The sequence below is a fragment of the Equus asinus genome, chromosome 13 (assembly GCF_041296235.1).
Source record: "Equus asinus isolate D_3611 breed Donkey chromosome 13, EquAss-T2T_v2, whole genome shotgun sequence".
Lineage (NCBI taxonomy): Eukaryota > Metazoa > Chordata > Mammalia > Perissodactyla > Equidae > Equus > Equus asinus.
Window position 1 is genome coordinate 22486102 of NC_091802.1, and position 18425 is coordinate 22504526.

General features: G+C 49.9%; 1 protein-coding gene across 2 annotated transcripts in view; it reads left to right on the top strand.

The window, feature by feature from the left end:
* SPACA3 (sperm acrosome associated 3) overlaps positions 1-8133 on the top strand; it is a 35885-nt gene extending 27752 nt beyond the window's left edge. For both annotated transcript variants that reach the window (XM_044745050.2, XM_070482772.1), the window contains 4 exons: positions 3960-4250; positions 5014-5172; positions 5583-5661; positions 7974-8133. In XM_044745050.2, coding sequence (XP_044600985.1) covers positions 4064-4250; positions 5014-5172; positions 5583-5661; positions 7974-8040 — 492 coding nt within the window. In that variant the 5' untranslated portion in view covers positions 3960-4063 and the 3' untranslated portion in view covers positions 8041-8133. The remainder of the gene's footprint in view (positions 1-3959; positions 4251-5013; positions 5173-5582; positions 5662-7973) is intronic.
* Positions 8134-18425: the final 10292 nt, after the last annotated feature.

An 18425-nucleotide genomic window follows, 5' to 3' on the forward strand; every position in this document is an offset into this window, starting at 1 on the left:
TCCCACTTGAGAACTGACGAAAGTGAGAAGTTAAGTCACTTTTTCTGGGTCACCCAGTTGGCAGTCACTAATGCCTGTGTTTGTGCCCAGGTCAGCCTGACTCCAAAGCCCATGCTCTACCTACCATGCCACACAGCCTCCAAGCAGGAGTCCCCGTGGGGCAGAGACATGGGTGTCCCATGCCTTTCCATTTCAGGGTCAACAGCATTACTTTTGATGTAGGCTTGTCCACACGGAAGCATCATCATCCAGATGGAGAAAAGGGGTGGTTTGTGGCTCAGCATTGAAGAAGAACTTTCGGTTAGTCAAAGGAGTTGGAGGTGAGATAAGCAGCTTGGGGAGGCAGTGGGCACCCACCATCATCGCTGGGGAGCCACCTGAAGGATCTGTTGGAAGGAGATGAGTCATCCTTCAAAGTATTGAGTGTGTATGTAGAGGCAGGCAAGAGGGGTTGAGCTTAGGTACTCCCAGTATGGCCCCAGGCCCTGAAATTGAGGGGCTTAAAGGGCTAGTCAAAGCTCTGTGCGTGAAGATGGTTCTAGAAGATGAGCTCACAAACTAGGGAGTTCCAGAAGACTCTGTGTCAGTCTGGAGCCTACCTTCCCCATCATTCTCTTAATGCCAGGTGCCTGGGGCTCCAGCAGTATCATGTGGGGTGTCCTGAGCTGAAGCAGGGTGTCGGGCCACTGCTGCTGCCACCACCGTCACTGCTGTGTTAGTTCTGGTGGGGACGACACCTGATCAGTGAGCCCTCTTCCCCCTCTTCCTGCTTCTGTTAACCAGGGTCCTGGGCTGGTCTGGCCAGAAAGGGGTACAGAGAAAGAAAGGTGATGGGCAGAGTTGGAGGGGTCCTGGGCTGGGAGAGTGATGGGTTGAGAAAGAGGAGACTATATTCACAGGTCTCTGGTCTCAGAATCACTGGACCTGACTCCTATGCCTCTGGATCTGCTGTGAAATATTCAGGATGAACTCACTTTTAAGCCATTTTGCTACAAAAAAATCAAAAACAGTCTCTGTATAGTAGTCAACTTGGCTTCTTCATCTATAAAGCGGGGATATTAATCCTACCCCTCTTGAATCATTGAGAGGCTTAGATGAAATCAAGTTAGAAAACATCCAGAAAAGGCCCAGCACAGCATCTGCCAGATTTTAAGAACTCAGTAAAGTTAATTGTCTTCCTCCCTCTCATCCCCACACTCTGATGGGAAGGGCTCAGCCCTTGTAGTTGTGACTTCAGTACACTTTGGTTTAAGAAGCACCCATTGAGCAGCCACTCCATACCAGCAACTCTGCTTAGACTCTTAGGATGTGAAGACAAATAAGACTGCTATTGTTCTTTGGAAGTTCATCTTGTGGTGGGAAAGGCTGACATATATTACAGTCTAGTGTGACAGATGGAGGGCAGAAGTGCAGGTGACTTGAAAGTGTTGGGGGGCAGTGGCCTACCAGGAAAGTCTTGCTGGGGAACTCACCTCTGATGTGAGCCTTGAAGTACGAGTAAGAGTTAACCATATAAAGGAAAGGAAAGGATTACTGTTCTAGATGGCAGAATCCTCAGGAGCGAACAACATGGCATTGCTGGAACTTAAGTGTTAGGTGGGGAGAGGTCAGCAGGACTGGGTATGAGGGTCTTCATGGACCATGCTTAGGAGCAGTGATGAAGGGAGAGATTGAAGGATGCCACACGGCCAGGCTTTTTGTTTAAAAAATTCATTCTGGTGACTATGTGTAGAATAGTTTGGAAGAAGCGTCAGGACTGGACACAAGGAGACCATCAGCATGCCGTGATGACGGTCTGAACTAAGGGAAAGATGGCACTCTTGGTGGGAAGGTAGACTCAGCAGCACTTTGGGATTGATTGGTTGGAGATGGGTAAATGATGTAGTGATGGAAAGAAGGAGTGAAGAATGACATCCATATTTCTAGTTTGGATAAATGAGTTTCAACCAAAGAACATTATGAGTTTCAAACCAATAATGTTTTAAACTAAGAAAGTGAAATGGAAGAGCAGATTTTAGCAGGAACGTTAGTTCTGTTTTAGACATGCTTTATTGAGGTAGGTGTGGGATAGCCAAGCGGAGCTGTCCGGGAGGCAGTTGCATACGGGGTCTGCTGTTCTGGGGAAGATGTAATATAAAGCCATCAGCAGAAGGTGGCAGTTAACAGCAGGGCTTCCCGAGGGGATCCTGAAGTGGAGGAGAAGAGGGCTGATGGTAGAAATGCCTGGAAAGCCTAGCAACAGTTAAGACCTGGGCAGAAGTGGATTCCACAAGAGGAATGAGAAGAAATAGCCTGAGAGGAGAGAAGGGATCTGGGAGAAGGGAGCATCATGGAAGCCAAGAGAGGGAAGGCAGCAAGTGGAGCGGTCAGCAGTGCGAAATGCTGCGGAGACCCCCATCAGACAAGAACTGACAAGGGTCTGTTGGACCGGGCAGAACAGTTTCAGGCAAGTGGTGGTGGCGATGAAGCTGAATCTTCCTGGGTTGAAAAACAAATAAGAGGTGAGAAAATAGTAATTTTCCCCCTAGAAGTTTAGATGAGAAGAGGAGGAGAGAGATAGGTCAGTACAAATAATGACAAGGATCAATGGAAAGTATTTTAGAAACTGGAGGACTAAGCATGTCTATACACGCAGAGAAAGGAGGAGATGCTGATGATGCTGAGAGAGAAGAGATGACAGGTGGAACAAAGCTTAGAGAGGGGAAAGAATGAAATCTAGAGCTCAGAGGAAAGATGAGCCTTGATCAGTGTAGACGCACCTCATCCTCATGCTAGAGGGGTAAAGATGAGGGCAGATGAGGCCACTGATGCCTTGGTAAGCGGACAGGGCTAAGGCAGAAAGAGGAAGGAAATCTTACACGTCATCACCTTGTTTTTCTCATTGAGGCAGGAAGTGAGGTCTTCTGGGAGCGAAGAGGTGGGATAAGGCAGAGATGGGACCCAAGGACAGTAATGAGGGTCTTGAATACCCTCTGAGGGAAATGGGAGAGAGAAAGCTGACCAAAGACAAACCTTAGTGCTGGTGCCAGAAGTCCTTCGTCATAGAAATAACAACGAACCTATTTTTCGTGCAAAGAGTAAAATTCTCTCTGTGCCTTTCTTTTCATTCATTCTTCCAACAATCTTCTGAGGCAGGTGTTATTAATCTCATCATTTTATAGATGAGGAAATTGAGGCTCTGAGAATGTCCAGAGACAGAGATATTGTAAAGTGTAGAGGTGGGCTTCAAACTCAAGTCTTATGGCACAGCCATACTCTTAAACCACTCTGTCACCCTCAGCGGGGTTGGAGGCCATGCATTTGTAGGGAGACCTGTCTTGAGGTTGTGGGACTCTTTTGTTTTCTGACTCCATGAAGGTGGAGGGCAAGCGTGGTGGGTAGAGATCATGAGAGATGTGGGAAGATAGGTCAGAGGGGGCGGTCAGGGAGAAATTGGAATTGAAAGCTGCAGAGGTAGGGGGATGGGGGGTGATGACGAGATGCGGGATGACAAGGCCAGGGGAGGGAGACTCAGCATTAGAAGGGTGCATCCTTGGGAAGTGGGCTTAGGGATTCATTTACAGCGAGGACACTGCTTGGCGCATCCCCTCTGGGAACAGCAGCACATGGCCACACCCAGTGGGGCTTTGATTCACATACACTTTGGTCTCAGTCCAAACTTTGTCCCTTCCTAGTTGTGAAATCTTGGGCTTCAGGATTCCATAACGCCTGGTGTGTGGTATGGAACTCAAAATATACTCTTTTCTCCCCCATTTTTCCTCCTCTTCTCTCCACTGCTGGGGCAGGGTGGTATAAAGCGGGACTGGAAGGGAGAAGGGCTGGCCTCAGGGAACCCTCTCCTGGATCTTGAGGGCGTGGCTGATGCTTCCTGAGGGTCGCAGGGAGACGCCTTGCAATGTAGGAACCTTCTCCCCATTTCCCAGGGGCACACACGGGACCTGTTTCTCTTCTTCTTCCAGGGGGATAGCCTTCTGTGAGTGGACGACCAGGGCCGTTGGGCTGCCTGCCATCTCAAAACCCAGCTCTGAGCCTGAGCGCCGGGGGTTCCACTTCTGCTGCCTGCATGGATGCCAGGGGCTGGCCTCCTGGAAGGTGGCTGTGCCCGCCCGGGATCGTGTTGCTGGCCTTCGCCTCTCTGCTCAGCTGCCTGCTCCCCTCCGGCCAGGCCAAGATCTACAGTCGCTGTGAGCTGACCAGAACGTTACGGAATTTCGGCCTCGAGGGCTACCGGGGCTACAGCCTGGCTGACTGTGAGAACCCCTTTCCCTGGCTGGCCCCGGGCTCCCTCCCACCAGCGCTCCCTCCCTCCTCCTCTCCCTCCTCCTCGCTCAAGGGGTGTGGCCTTGGGAGCTTTCTGATCCTCAGTTCTCGTTTGTAAAGCAAGGATTATATGAGATGACAGGTAGAGAACACCCAGAACCGAGTTAAATACATAGCAGGCAGCCAAGGTAGGAGCCAAAGGAACAGAATAGCTTAGTACACTAATCTTAATCATAGCACAAAGATCAGACAGTCCTATTGACGTTTAGAGGAAAGTGGGCAGTAGTACCAAACTTTTCAAGCTGGCGGCCGTTTCAGGAAGCTGTGAAGGACAGCCACATCTGGGCTCATCTTCTCTCTAGTTCTAGCCGTCTCTGAAGGTCCCACCTGTGTCTTCCTAATCTTGCCTCTGAAGATTTAGCTCTAGTTCATTCACTCCACAAATGTTTCTTGGGCCCTACTATGTGCAGAACAGTGAGACAGCAGGAAGACTGCTGGCTTAGGAGTCAGGAGGCCTGAGGTCCAGTCTTGATTCTTGCTATTTGGTAGCTGTATGCGACCTTGAGTAAGTCACTTTGCTCCTCTGAGCTCTGGTGCATTCATTTGTCAAGTAGGCGGGAGGGCGTCTGCCCTGATCACCTCGAAGCAGGTGCTGAGGCTCGGAGGAGCTAACGTGTGGGAGTCACACTGTCAGTGCTCTCGTCTGGGTTGGCCTTGATCTTCTGATTAGGTCGTTGTCTCCACCCTATGCAGGGGTCTGTCTTGCTTACTACACAAGTGGCTTCAACACAGCTGCCGTGGACCATGAAGCTGATGGAAGCACCAACAATGGCATCTTCCAGGTCAACAGCCGGAAGTGGTGCCAAAATCTCGACCCAGAGGCCCCCAACCTGTGCCAGATGTACTGTTCCGGTAGGCTGGGCCTGAGCCCGGGGCCGAGGGGCCAGGCCTCTACTGCTTCCCTGGTTTTGTTTGCTCCTTTTGTCTTTATCTCTGAGTGGGGATCCCCCCAACCTGCTGGGCCCACCCAGGAGAGCAGGATGGGACAAGCGATGAGGGTGGGTCCTCCGTGAATCTGATTTGGGGTCCCAGATGGGAGACTGTCCTGAGAGTTACAGGGATTGAGGGGGGATTGCTTCTAATTGTGGGGGAAGTGATGGAGTCATACCTGTGCTTCCAGATGGGTCAGGAGACAGGGCTGGGTTTAGGATGGAGGAAGGTGTGTGTGTTATGTGTGTGTTTGTGACAGAGACAGACAGACAGACTCTGGATGTCCAGCTCTGCCCCTGCTCCCTCATCATTTTCTCTACCCCTCTCCCCAGACTTGTTGAATCCTAACCTCAAGAATGCTGTTATCTGTGCCATGAAGATAACTCAAGAGCCCCGGGGCATGGGCAGCTGGTAAGCAACTTGAGCTGGAGCCCCCCAAAGCAATGTGGCCAGGACTGGGGGACAGAAGCAGGGAACTGACCTTTTCTGAGTACACACTTTGTCCCAGGCGCCATTCCATGGCTTCACATGCCCCACAACTACTTTTGGTGGTGTGGATTACTACCACTGAAGTATTTACAGACAACACACTGAGTTTCAGGGAAGATAAACAATTCACTGGTGGTCTCGGAGGCAAGCCTGGCTCTTCTAAGACTTGCCTGTGTTGGGATGCCTGCCTACAGGTCTGCTAGATCTGGGTATAGTAAACCTTTTTGTTTGCTTTTTAACTGTGGCATCTTCGTCTAAATTGGCTTTTATATAAAAGCTCAAGATGTACAACAGATCAAAGAAGAGCTTCCCTGCTTGAAGCATGAGTTGGGGGGAGGGGCGCTCCGGAGCCTCACCCTGTCGGCCTTCTCTTTTCTCACCACCTCCTCACAAGATGGCCTTTGAAGCCATCTTCACAGGCAAGGGAGTTGGATGGGCTTCTGATGGGGCATTGGACCAGATCACTGGTTCACAGAGGGGCCTCTGAGGCAGGGGCCCTATAGCTTCCTAGCCTCTTCTGATAAGAGTTTCACTACTCAGTCTCCAACCTCCCTTTGCTAACGTTTCTGGATGAGTGACCAGCAGGGGGCAGCATGTGGGCAGGTCAAATACTCTAGGTGGTTGGCGCATCAGAACCTTGGACAGATGTGATAGTGACCAGGCTGGTAAGGTAACTTGGAAGGCATTAAGTGTCAGCCCAAGAGCAGAAGAAAGGGGAGAGACTAGAGGCCGTGGGTGCCGGTGGGGAGGGTTTTGCAGGAGTCTAGGTGAGAGATATAGAGTCTGGAGTAGAACAGTTGCGTGGGTGATGGACAGGAGAGGGGTTGGGGATGAGGGCTGGGGAGGAGGACTGGAGACTGCTGACAGGGGGCAGTGAGGGAGAGGAGGAGGTGAGAACGACTGTGACTCTACAGAAGGTCTGAGATGGGCCTTGACAATGGCCATAGCTCTGGGGGAAGTGTTGGTTTGAGAACAGTTGAAGCTCTAGGAACTGAATCTGGAGTGAGGCAGGCTCAGCAGGAAATAATGCACATCTATAAAATCAGAAAGTGTGAGGGCAGGCTCAGGCAGGAATCCAAGGGCTTGAGGCCTTGGGGGCACCACTCTTGGATGGAAGAAACAAGTTCTTTTGGGTTAAACCAAAGAACAACTCTCTTTTGTACACTGGGAGTAAATTCATGGCATGTATAAGCTCTGAGAGGTGGCTGAGGCTAAAGACAGGAAGTGGTCCCAGAAGGTAGAAAGGGTACTGTTTATTCCTTCCACACACATGCATTGAGAACTCATCTTTACCAGGCTCTGTGCTGGGTGCTGGGCTTCAGAGATGGCTGAGACCCAAGTCTTTGCCCTCAAGGGTCTCATGTCTAATGAGAAAGTTTAATGGAACAGACAAACGAGCCAGTTGACTACTCTTGGTTGATAGATCTATAGAGGTCCTTTAAGGACACTCTCAGTCACTGGGCTCTTTGACATTGACATCATGGAGGAGACTAGTAATCAAAGTTTGGAAGCCCTGGGAACTTGGGACCCCAGGCCCCCAGGCCTCCAGGATCTTGCTTATCTTCCTTAAGATGCTAGTGTGATACTGAAACAAGGTAATGGTCTTGAAAGAACCTATAAACTATAGTTACCAGCAATTAAAAGAGCCAGATGAGTAGCCAAGGAGAAGTGGGTGTGGGTGCAGTTCTGTCATTTCCTAAATGTGGACCTTGGGAAAATAATTATGTGTCTATCTCAGTTTTTCATTTGAAATATAGGGGATTATAATATCTGCCCAATCTTCCTATTAGGGCTGCTGGGGGAGGGGTGGAGAAACGGGTGATGGATCTGACAGTGCTAAGTAAACTGTAAAGCGCTGTACACGTCAAGTGGCATCATCATCAGCAGAAGCAGCATGGGGTAGGAAGAGAGCATTGAACTGGGGCTCTGGACCCCAGGACTCCAGGCCTTCACCATTGACTTCCAGGTGAACTTGAGCAAATTACTCTGTATTTCCATCGGTAAAATATGGAGAAAATATAGATGATTTTTAAGGGCCATTCTTTTCCTTTTTCACTTCTTCTAGTGGGTTCTTTGCTAGTCAACACGGTTTACTTGTCTCTCTTCCCCTTGCTAGCCCCTCTCCTTGCCTCACTTCTGGTTTAGAGCCCACGCCTCCTTCCTGTTCTTCTCTGAGCAGGGACTGAAGGCTGCAGCTGATCTGGTCTCTCCTCTTCCCCATCCTCCATCCTCAGGGAGGCCTGGAGGCATCACTGCCAGGGCAAGGACCTCAGAGACTGGGTGGATGGATGTGACTTCTAGGACCCTCTCTGGATAGACCAGGCCATGCGCAGCAGGCTGGGAGATGTGGTTTGGTTCCTGACCCAGGCTTGGGAAGACAAGCCAACTAATAAAGTATAGTTTAACATAAGTGTGGTTCTCACTTCTCACTGTGTTTCCAGGCGGCGTGTTGGAGCCGGAGTATCTCAGGGTTTCTTCACCTGCCCACCTGGCCTGGGCTTCAGGTGGGCTCCAAAAAGCTTGCCTCCACTCCGGGATGCCTAGGGGGTCAATGTCTCCCTTGTCCACACCTGCCAGAGTTTCCTAGACCTTTTACCTGGATCTAGGTTTGCCAGATTTAGCAAAATGAATAAACGAGTAAAAAACAAGGATAACAACAAAGACAGGATGCCTGAGTTAAATATGAATTTCAGACACACAACAAAAAATTTTACTATAAGTAGGTCCTAAATACCACACGGGACATACTTACATTAGAAAATGATTTGTCGTGTACCTGAAATTCAAATTTAGTTAAGTGTCCTGTATTTTATCGGGTAACCCCACCTGGGTCTGGTGTTGTGTACCTCTGGCTTGTTTGGGAGGGTCCTTGGGACACATTTTCTGTGGCTCTGGTCACAGAGGGTGGCCATGGTGCCTTGGCCCTCCAGCTGGTGACAGCTAACATGCTGACGGCCTCCCAGGGCTGGTGCATGGTGACTGGAGATGACCACAAAGGCTTCAGTTGCGGCTCTTACCCTGCTCTCAAGTGGCCCCCAGCGGTGAGAGATTCAAGTGCCACTGATAGTAACAGCGGTCACATCCTGAATAAGGAAGCGACCGCTTGTACTGCTGACCACTGCTGGGAGGCTGGAGGACGGGGTGAAGGACACGGGTGGCTTTCGGGTAGAAAACTACAGTTCTTTGCCTTCTTTAATGCGTGGGGAGCTCAGAAGGAGGGAACATTCTCTCCCATTTACCGAGAGCTCAGCGTCTCAGGTCCTTTGGGATGGACTGTGTTCGAAGGAGGCAGGTGGGCAGAGTCTCAGGATCACCACGGATGTGGTGGCAAGAGCAGCAACTGAGGTGGCATCTGAGAGACTGAGCCCTGAGTTCAGACTGTAGATTCTTCTGGAAAGGCCTAGCGAACCCTGCAAGTACTGAACTATTGATTGAGACATGGCTGGTGACTCCCAGGGAGAAGAGAAGACTACGATGTCGACCATACCCTCCCCATCAACGTGCCATCTCCAAATGCCACTGGTCAACAAACGCCGAGAGCATCCACAGTTGGTGAGGCAGGCCAGTCTCCTTCCACTGCTGGTCTGGTGTTGGACCACTCTCAACCCCAGGGTATCAGCTGGTCTTGCCTTGTGTCCCATCCTAGCTTTTGGTTCTGCTTCCCAAGGGAGCTCTTGCCTCCAAGTCAAGGTGATGATAAAACTTGAGGGCTGCTCAAACAAGTGGGCAGTGGTGAAGGACTAGCTCCTTGCTGGGAGCAGAGGGTTGTGGGGATCAACGGCTAATGGGTCCATGCTCATCAAGTCATAGGTAGGGAGATGCTGCTCTTTTTAATATTAAAGCAAACCTTGCATGCCTACAATGTGCCAGGCATTATCTAATTTAGACCCTGGAGTAATAACTGTGACGGAGGTACCATTATTATCTTCATTCTACAGATAAGGAACAGAAGCTCAGAGGAGATAAATTTGCACCCAGGTCAATGTGACTCCATGTGTGCTCTTGGGCCCTGTACTTTTCTGAGAGGTGGTTGTCCTGGGTCACCTGCAGTCTTCTCTTTCCCTCACCTGGCCAGAGACCCATGGCTCATCATCTTTGGGTGATTCATACTCTCTACCTCAACTTCACTTTAGATGTCTGTTGCCCGCAACCACCTGAGTGCTCCACTGGGTCCCCTCCACCCAGGAGTAGGTGGAGTGAGGCCCTTGGAGCCAAAGGGAGAGTTGTTACATTGTTAAAAGGTCTTGGAGGCTCTGGGCTGGCAGAATGGTCTCAGGACCCCTCCAGGTGGGGCTGGGCAGAGGTCAGGCCTGGACAAGGGATCCTGGGCTGGGTGGTTGACCAGCAACAGGAGATGGAAGAGGAGTATCCAGGGGAGATTGTGCTGGCCAAAGCCAGGGAGCCCTCACCTGCGCATCAGGGTTAATGGCATAGAGCTCCGCCTGGAAGTCCCAATTCCCAAGTGAGGTGCTCAGGCTGGTTGGAGTAATCAGGCTATGTCCTGGCATCTCCCTGCTTCCACATCACTTTCTCACCCCTCATCCCACTGGTCATTTTGCCCTATTTTACCTTTTTAACATGTCTCCCTCCTTTCCATCCACATACCACTACTGTAAATCAAGCCCCCGTCACTCCTTTCCTAGGACAATTGCAATGGCCTCGAAAGTGTGTCCCTTGCCATCCCACCCCTTCCCTTAGACTGAGTTTTCCACCTTGTTACTCCCTTGCATCCTGGCCCCAGGGGATTTTCTCACCTTCAGGTTAAAGTCCAAGTTCCTTGGCTTGGTACACATGGTCTTCCATGACCCAGGCTCAGCTGCCCCCTGCAGTTCACGGACTGTTGCTCTAGCTGGCATGCATCCCTGCACTTAGTTCCCTGAAAGGACATGATGCCTCCTACCTCTCTCCATCGCTTTACCACTCTTCCCTCATTCATTGTACTCCGGCTGATAAGCGCCGTCCTTTGAGGCAACAAGCCTGTTTTCACCACAGAGCCTTCACGCCTGCTGCTGTCTTCCTGGAATGCCGGTTGCTCAGATCTTTGAGTGCCTATTCTTTTCTCTTCAGTCAGGTCTTGTCTCAATTTCACCTCCTCAGAGTGACTTCTCTGAGCACCGTAGCTGGAGATCCTCTCCCCTCCTTGTCACTGTCTTACCACTGCAGTGTGTAGTACTATCTGAGGTTATTTTGTGCACATGTGAATTTATGCACATCCCTTTTTCAGTCTCCTTATACTAGATTGTAAGCACCATGAGGGCAGGAAATTTGTCTGTCCCTTCTATCCCCAGCACATATAAAATTGCCTGGCACATAGTAGGTACTCAATGAATGAATGAACTTGTTGAATGCACGATTGATGCACAAATGAATGAATGGTAGGTGCTCAGCTAATGACTGTAGAATCAGTAAATGAATGGGTCCTGATAGTATCTTTCAATATAGCAACAATTCATTCATTAAGTACTAATGATGCATCAGACCTTAGGCATCTCTCCAGATGGACCCACTGCACCTCCTGAGCCCTCTTGGGGAGACTCTCTACCTCTCTGGGGGACCACCCTGGCTGCTTTTCATCCAAGTCTCACTCACCTCTCCCTTGGGCATGTCTTGGAACAGAGGGAGTTCAGCACAATTTGGGAAGAGCTGGTACAATGGGTTTTTTTCTTTTGGGAAAGTCAATCCACCTCTCCGAGCCTCAGTGTTCCTCGTGGGCAAGAGGAGCTGATAAAGCCCATCTTGCAATGTGATATTGATTACATAGTGTAGAGCAGTGAGGCACCTAGTCCAGGGCCTGGTGCAGAGTGGGGGCTTGAGAAACGCTGGCCCCTTTTCTGGTTTCCCTGAGCTCTCAGGGCGCCGAGTTCCAGCCCACCGGGGGAGGAATGGTGGACACACATCCTTCCTGTCCTGGTGACCAGGGCATACTTAGGAGGCCTGCACCATGTCCTCATCACTGTTTGCTGAGGAGGAAGAGGAGAGGGGAGAGAGTGGGAGGAAGGAGCGGAAGGAGAAGGGGGATGGTTGGGATAAAGTGGCAGAGATTTCTATGAGAAGTAGTGAGAATTAGGTGAATTTTTGTCAATTTTGAGTCTAAATCACCTCATTCTTGGACTAGTTTGGCTCCAGGAGACTAATTCAAAACGAGCTTTTCTAGATCTTTTGCACTACATGTGGAGATGATTAGCTTGCTAAGCCCCCTTGTCTCCCTGTAAGGACAGGCGAGGGGGCCAGGGGCTCCTGGCAGCCGAGGGAGGCTCTGCTGAGCACTCTTCTAGGGTGAGCTCCATGCCGTCCGCTGGAGATGGCCGAGTTTGTTTCCATTCCGCGCTGGCCTGAGGCTTCTGGAGTAGAAGACTATGGGAGGCTGGCCCAGTCAGATGGGGTCCAGCATTTACTGGACACCTTGTATAGGGTGACATGTGTGCCATCACTTCTTGCCCACAGCCGACATTGCAAACTGAGCACAAGCCTCTATTCTACTATGTGGTCAGGAATCCTTCTTGACACTTGAATGGCAGCCACTGTCAATGGAGTTGGCATGTAGGATGGGACTTCATCAGCTCCAACCTGCCATGTGTTACGCATCACACTGGCACTTTCCATAGTTAATCTCACTACCCTCGCAGCACCCCTAGGAAGTGGAAATGGTCATCCCCATCGTTTAGGAGGAATCTGAGCCCCAGGGAAGCTCTAGAGCTTGCCCAAGGTAATGCAGTTGGTGGAGCTGGGATTTGGATGGGGCTGTTGGACCCCAAAGGCTGTGCTTCATCCTCAGTGTGTCCCAGCCTCCATAGCTGGACTAGCCCTTGGACTCTCAGACAGCTGGACCCCTGGGGTGGGAAGGCATAGTGGAGGCAGGGCAGTGGAGAGAGCCCACTCCTATCCAGGAGGGATCCATCCTTCTTCAGACCCTCCAGATTCTCCTCTGCCTCCAAGTCTTTGCTCAGGTATCTCCTCTGCAAACTTACCTACCCAGAACTTCCATCCAACTCTCAAGGCTTCAGCCCAAACCTGCTCCACCTCAGCCCGGCACACAGACCCAGGTGCATCTTCTCCTTCGAGCATGCTGGGCTTGGTGCACCTCCACTGTAGCTCTCGCTGCGCAGGTTCTTGTATGCCTATCTGTTTCCCACCTCTGCCCGATTAGATTTTGAGCTCCTGAGATTGTGACCCCTTGAAATATGGACCCCAGAGCTGAGCACAGTGCCTGGTACATAGTGGGCTCACAGAGAGTGCTTGTGGAGTGAGGGACCCTAGCCTGGGGCTGGAAGTCTTCTTCCAGAGGTTTCTTGACCTTCCTCCCTCCAAGGCGGGTTGGGCTGGGTATGCTTTGTTGCCCACCAATCACTTTGTCTTGGGCCAATTTTAACTTGATATATTTCTTTTTGAAAAGAAGCCAGAAAGTCTGAATTACACTAAAAACAAATGGCCCAGAATGGTGATAAGTTAGCCAAATGAGCCACTTCCTTCAGAGGGGTGGCGTGGAGAGCAACTTCAAGGAGGCACGAAGTCCAAGTTCCCCGTTCCAAAGCATCACTCACAGCCATCATCAGGGGCGGATTTATTATGATTACTTTCAAACAAAACACACCATTGTAGTCCCGCTCATAAACGAATGCGATGTCAACAGTGGTGTGTGTCTGGGGGATCAACGGCAGCTGGAGAACATTGTGTATGCATTTCTCGCATGCAGTGGTCACGTTCCTCAGGAGCAAGGCCATGGGGATGTTTGCAAAGTGATGCTACAGTTGCTTTCTATGTATGCAGGTCTCCTCAGCCCTCAAAATCTCCACATGCATAAAATAATTTTATGGAATCATGTCTCCAAGACTCTCTGTTCATATTCATGTTCTGCTCGTTCATTCATTTTGCCATCTGTGAACTCACTAGTGCACAAGCTGTCGCAGGTGCCAAAGGTTTAAAAAAAATTATGGGAGGAAAAACTTGAAATTGATCAAATCCTATCTATCCTTTCTTCCTCCTGGAAATTGAAAAATGGCATTCATCATGTCATTTTAGGAGAGGAAATGCTGGTTGCTCTTTGTGGTCCTGTGGCGGTCTTTGGGAGGAGAGTTTAGCACTTTCTAGACCAGGGTGGCTTTTCCTAGTGATAGTGCATCCCTATAGGACCACAGATGGGCTCTTGGGGTCCAAAACCCTTCTAACATTGTATGCAAAATGTCATGGATATTCATGTGACTATGTGCATTTTTTCTGGGGAGAGAGTTCATAGCTTTAACCTTCCTTTTAATCCAAACAAGATTAAGAATCAATGTTTTACAGGAACAAAAAAGAAAAGAAAAGATAGAAAGTATATACCCTAGCTCATTTAATCCTCATAATTACCCTGAAAATGAGGCACCATCACTTTCATTATGCAGATGGGAAATAGCAGCTCTGAGCAGTAAATTAAATCTTTCCTTGGATCCCTGACATCCATTCTCAACTTAGACCCGTAGACTGTTAGAGCTGGGATGCTCCAAAGAGGTTGTCTGTCTGTTTTCCACCCCGTCTCCTTTCATAGAGGAGGAAGCTTAGGTCCAGAGAAGTGAAGTAGATTGTCCAAAGTTATATGATCAATTTACAGCAGAAATGAGTTCGAAAGCCAGTCCTTTGGCTCTCTGTCCAACCTATGGCTTTGTTCTTGCAAAGCCAGGGAGCATAAGTTTCACCAAATGTTAAATGGAATTAGTAAGAGACTGTCCTCCTGTCACCTGGCCTCAGGTTGGGTTGGTTCCCACGGATCTGTTTCATGGTCCCCAGGGACCTAATGGTCCCAAACACACTCAACCTATTAGTCTTAGGAATACACAAACGCATGCACAAAATGATTCCAGGCACCAGGAACCTCAGATGAGTGGAAAGAAGCCATTAGCTCAATAATCAACCCTTGGCTTGGGAAACATCATCATAGACACTTGGAGAGCAGGTGAAGGAGCTTGAAGGACTTTGGCCATGGTACACCCCTCAGTGTGGTGACCAGGCCCTTCATCCTTTGGCACCTGCCTATCTCTCAGTGGTCATTTTGGACACTTTCCCCTTTCACTCTTTGCTCAGGTACCCTGGAGGCACGTGCAGTCCCCCAACCATGCCTTCTCCAGCACCCCCGTAGTCGTCTGTTTCCTTGTCAGTCCTCCTTTCTCAGATGATACATTCCCTGAGGGCAAGTGCCTGGCACGCAACTGACAGACAATCAATAGTGCCCCATCAATGGTGAACTCGTGTCCTTCAGGTGTTTCCTCTTCCTTTGCTGCCCTGCTCCCTTCCAGCTGGGCCAGGAAGCTTGTTCTGTGCAGCGCGGGATTGGCCCTGGTGGTGAGGGGATCTGGGTTGTTAGCACACCCGCCTGTGGAAGCAAATTCCTTGGTTTCTGGGAGCCTCCTTGCTTCTCTGTAACGTTCACTGGAGCTTTCGGGAGGCCCTCACCCCTGCTGAGTTTAGTCCTCAAAGTGGAATTGAAGTCTCTGAGCCTGGCGAAGAAGAGGTCCCAGGTCTCTCCCGGGCCCCTAGGCTCAGGCAGGCTGAGCTCAGCTCTACCTGACAGAACTCGCGTTGCCCACCGAGCTCACACCTGTGGGCGGGGCCTGCCTCTGACTTCCTCCTTCCCAGCTGCCAAGAACCATATCAGAGACCCTCTGTGGACCCTTTCTCACAAGACGTGTTCATAGTTAAGGCTCTCACAAAAATAGCTTCAAGCTGGAAAGAGAAAAATAAAAGAACTCCGGCTTGTCTCCACCAAAAACAACGAAGCAACAGCATGGAGGCAGCCTGCTCAGACCCTGCACGGCTGCTCACGGAGACGCCTCTTCCTTCTGCTCTCCCTAACTGCCGCAAGCCGCACTGACTCTGTTGCTGAGGTTGTGTGCCGTGATTTGATGAATTGATTGATTTTTTGATTTATCTTCTGGCTCTTTGAGGTCACTGCTAATTCAGCCTTGTGATTTGGGCATGTGATTGTTCTACACTCCTGGCCTTCTTGTCATCATTTGGGTCACTCTCAAAAACGTGACCCATCCCCTAGTCTCCTGTCTATCCAACCTCTCCAGATCTTCACGAAGGAAGTGATTACACACATGGCTACTTGTTTGAAATGATGATAATCAAAACCACCCCAGCATGCCCAGGAATTTAGGCACGCAACTGTGTCTTTGGTTAACAACCACTTAATAATCACCAGGAGCTGGCAATTGATTTGCTCTCTTGAGTTTCCTATCTTTTTTTCTTTAAACAAGTTAAGTTTGTAGAACTGCTCCAAGGTGACTAAAGCCAGAATCCCCAAATCAGAAGAGGTGCAAATATATGTGAGGCCTGAAGCAATCCAAACCTGTTAGAATATTCTTTGCTCCATCCCAGATTGATCTGATTTTTTTTTTTTTTTGCAAAGGAAGCCAGAAATCCAATGAAGCAGTTCAAATTGCAACTTAAGCTATAGATTTTTAAAAGTTTATGAAACCAACTGGAGCAAGGCAGAAGCATCCAGAAGACTCCCAACTCCCTGAATAGACATGTCATTCGGTTCCTGTCCCAGATGGGGGTGGTCTGAGGACACTCCCTGTTCTTCTGCATCTGACAGTCTGGGGTACCAGCTGGACATTTTCTAGCCTGATGTAGTGAGGGGTGAGTCTGTCTCAGGAGAGGACTTCCACGCCCTGGCAAAATGATCACTCTCAGTCTTTCTTGCTTTAAGAGGATTTACAAATGGAAGTGTGAGCCTGGGAGCTTGGGGGTATAGCTTTGACACTGCCACTAACTCACTGAGTGAACTTAGGCAAGTCCCTTCCTTCCTCTCTTGCGAGAGAGGAAGGAAAATGAGGGCTGTTGGCTATTTGGCCCAAAGGGTCTTTGGCAGGAAGAACAATGGCCTCCAAAGATGTCCATGTCCTAATCCTGGAATCTGTGAATATGTTACTTTACATGGCAAAAGGGACTTTGAAGATGTGATTAGGTTAATAACCTTGAGATGGGGAAATTATCCTGGGTTATTGTGGGCCCAGTCTAATCACAAGGGTCCTTACAAGATGGAAGACGGGGGCAGGAGAGGATCTGAGTTCGAGGGTGATGCGACGACAGGAGAAGGTCATTGTTGTGTGATGTGAGAAGACTCAACCCATCATTGCTGGCTTTGAAGAAGGAGGAAGAGGCCATGAACCAACGCATGTAGGAAGGCTTCTAGAAGCTGGAAAAGGTGAGGAAAGGGTTCTTTCTCAAGGGCCTCCAGAAAGGAACACGCCCCCTGGTGACTCCTAAATTTTAGTCCCAGGAGACCCGTGTTGGATTTCTGATCTCCAGAACTATAAGAGAATAAATATGTGTTGTTTTAAGCCACTAAATTTGTCATAATTTGTTACAGCAGCGATACTAAACTAAAACAGGGCCCCTTCCTGCAACTTTGCACTCTGTTTTTAAGAATTAAAACCCAGCTTTGCCAACGGCCTTGGGCAGCACCAGCTGAGAGGAGACATCACAGGGAAGCTCTGCCCAGCTGCCTCCCGGAGGCTGGTCCTGCCTGCTCCTCTGGCCACCGCCAGCGTGTGAGCGCAGCTGGTTTGACTTGTCCCGTTGGGCAGGAGGAGGAGTACTGTCACAGCACTCCGAGTCTGAAGGGGCCCCCGAGATCATCTGTGAAGACACAGGTAAGGTATTATCTTCATCCTCAAACTGAGGGAACTGAGTCCAGAGAGGTGTAGGGACTTGTCCATCATCATATAGCTACTGAGAGAAGAAGGCCATGGGGCTGGGCTCCTAACTCCTGGTGCGAGGCTCTTTTTGATTGATCACCTTGGGGAAATACCTTTTCCTTGTGCTAGTGGGTCGGGCAAGAGGAAGAGAGAGAGAGAGAGGGAGAGACTGAATGGCAGAGCAGGGACCAGAACCCTGAACCCCAGGTCTACCAGTGCTTTCTGTGCATCTATGCATGAGAAGAAGGGTGCAAACTGTATTAGGCCTTTCTTCACGGCTAAGGGTTGGAAGTGGTGGGGGGAGGGGGGATGTGAGGTGAGGCCGTGGGAGCTGTCCCTATAGAAGTAGTGTGATGCAGCGAAGACAAGGATTCTGCCTGAACAGGAAGTTCTATGTCCCCTCCCCAGCGAAGGACTTTCCCAATCTCCTTTCCCACCTGGCCATCCTCTCAGGAGTCATGGGGAGGAAGATGTGACCTTTGCAGGGACATGCGGGTCTGTTTGATGGGGGTGAGGAGGTGGGGTGTGGAGAGGGTCGAGAAAGGCAGGGGTGTGTGAGGGGGGCCACGCTGGGCCTGTGTCCAGCCGGGATTCACTGATGGGGTCAGGAGGAGCTGGGACAGAAGACGAAGAGCAGAGGGATATGAGGCCTCCTATGGTTTTCGGGTCTGGGCAGACTTCTCTGCCTCCCCCTTCATGCCACATGCCTATGGTCCAGGGCAGTGTCGTCCAGACCATGGGCTGCGACCCCTTAGTGGGTCGTGAAGTCATTGACAAGGTTATGATCAATAGGTTTTAAAGATGGACAATAGGCTAGAATATAGAGCGTACACATTTTGTAAAGGTAAGTGTTGCTGCATAAAACTTTATATACATATATATATATATATATATATATACACACATATATAAAATCTGTGGTTTTGGACTGGGCCGGTCTGGCCCTTTCCCAAGCCCATGGGGAGGGAGACCTGAGTGTGGGGAAAATGAAGAAGGGACACAGCCATT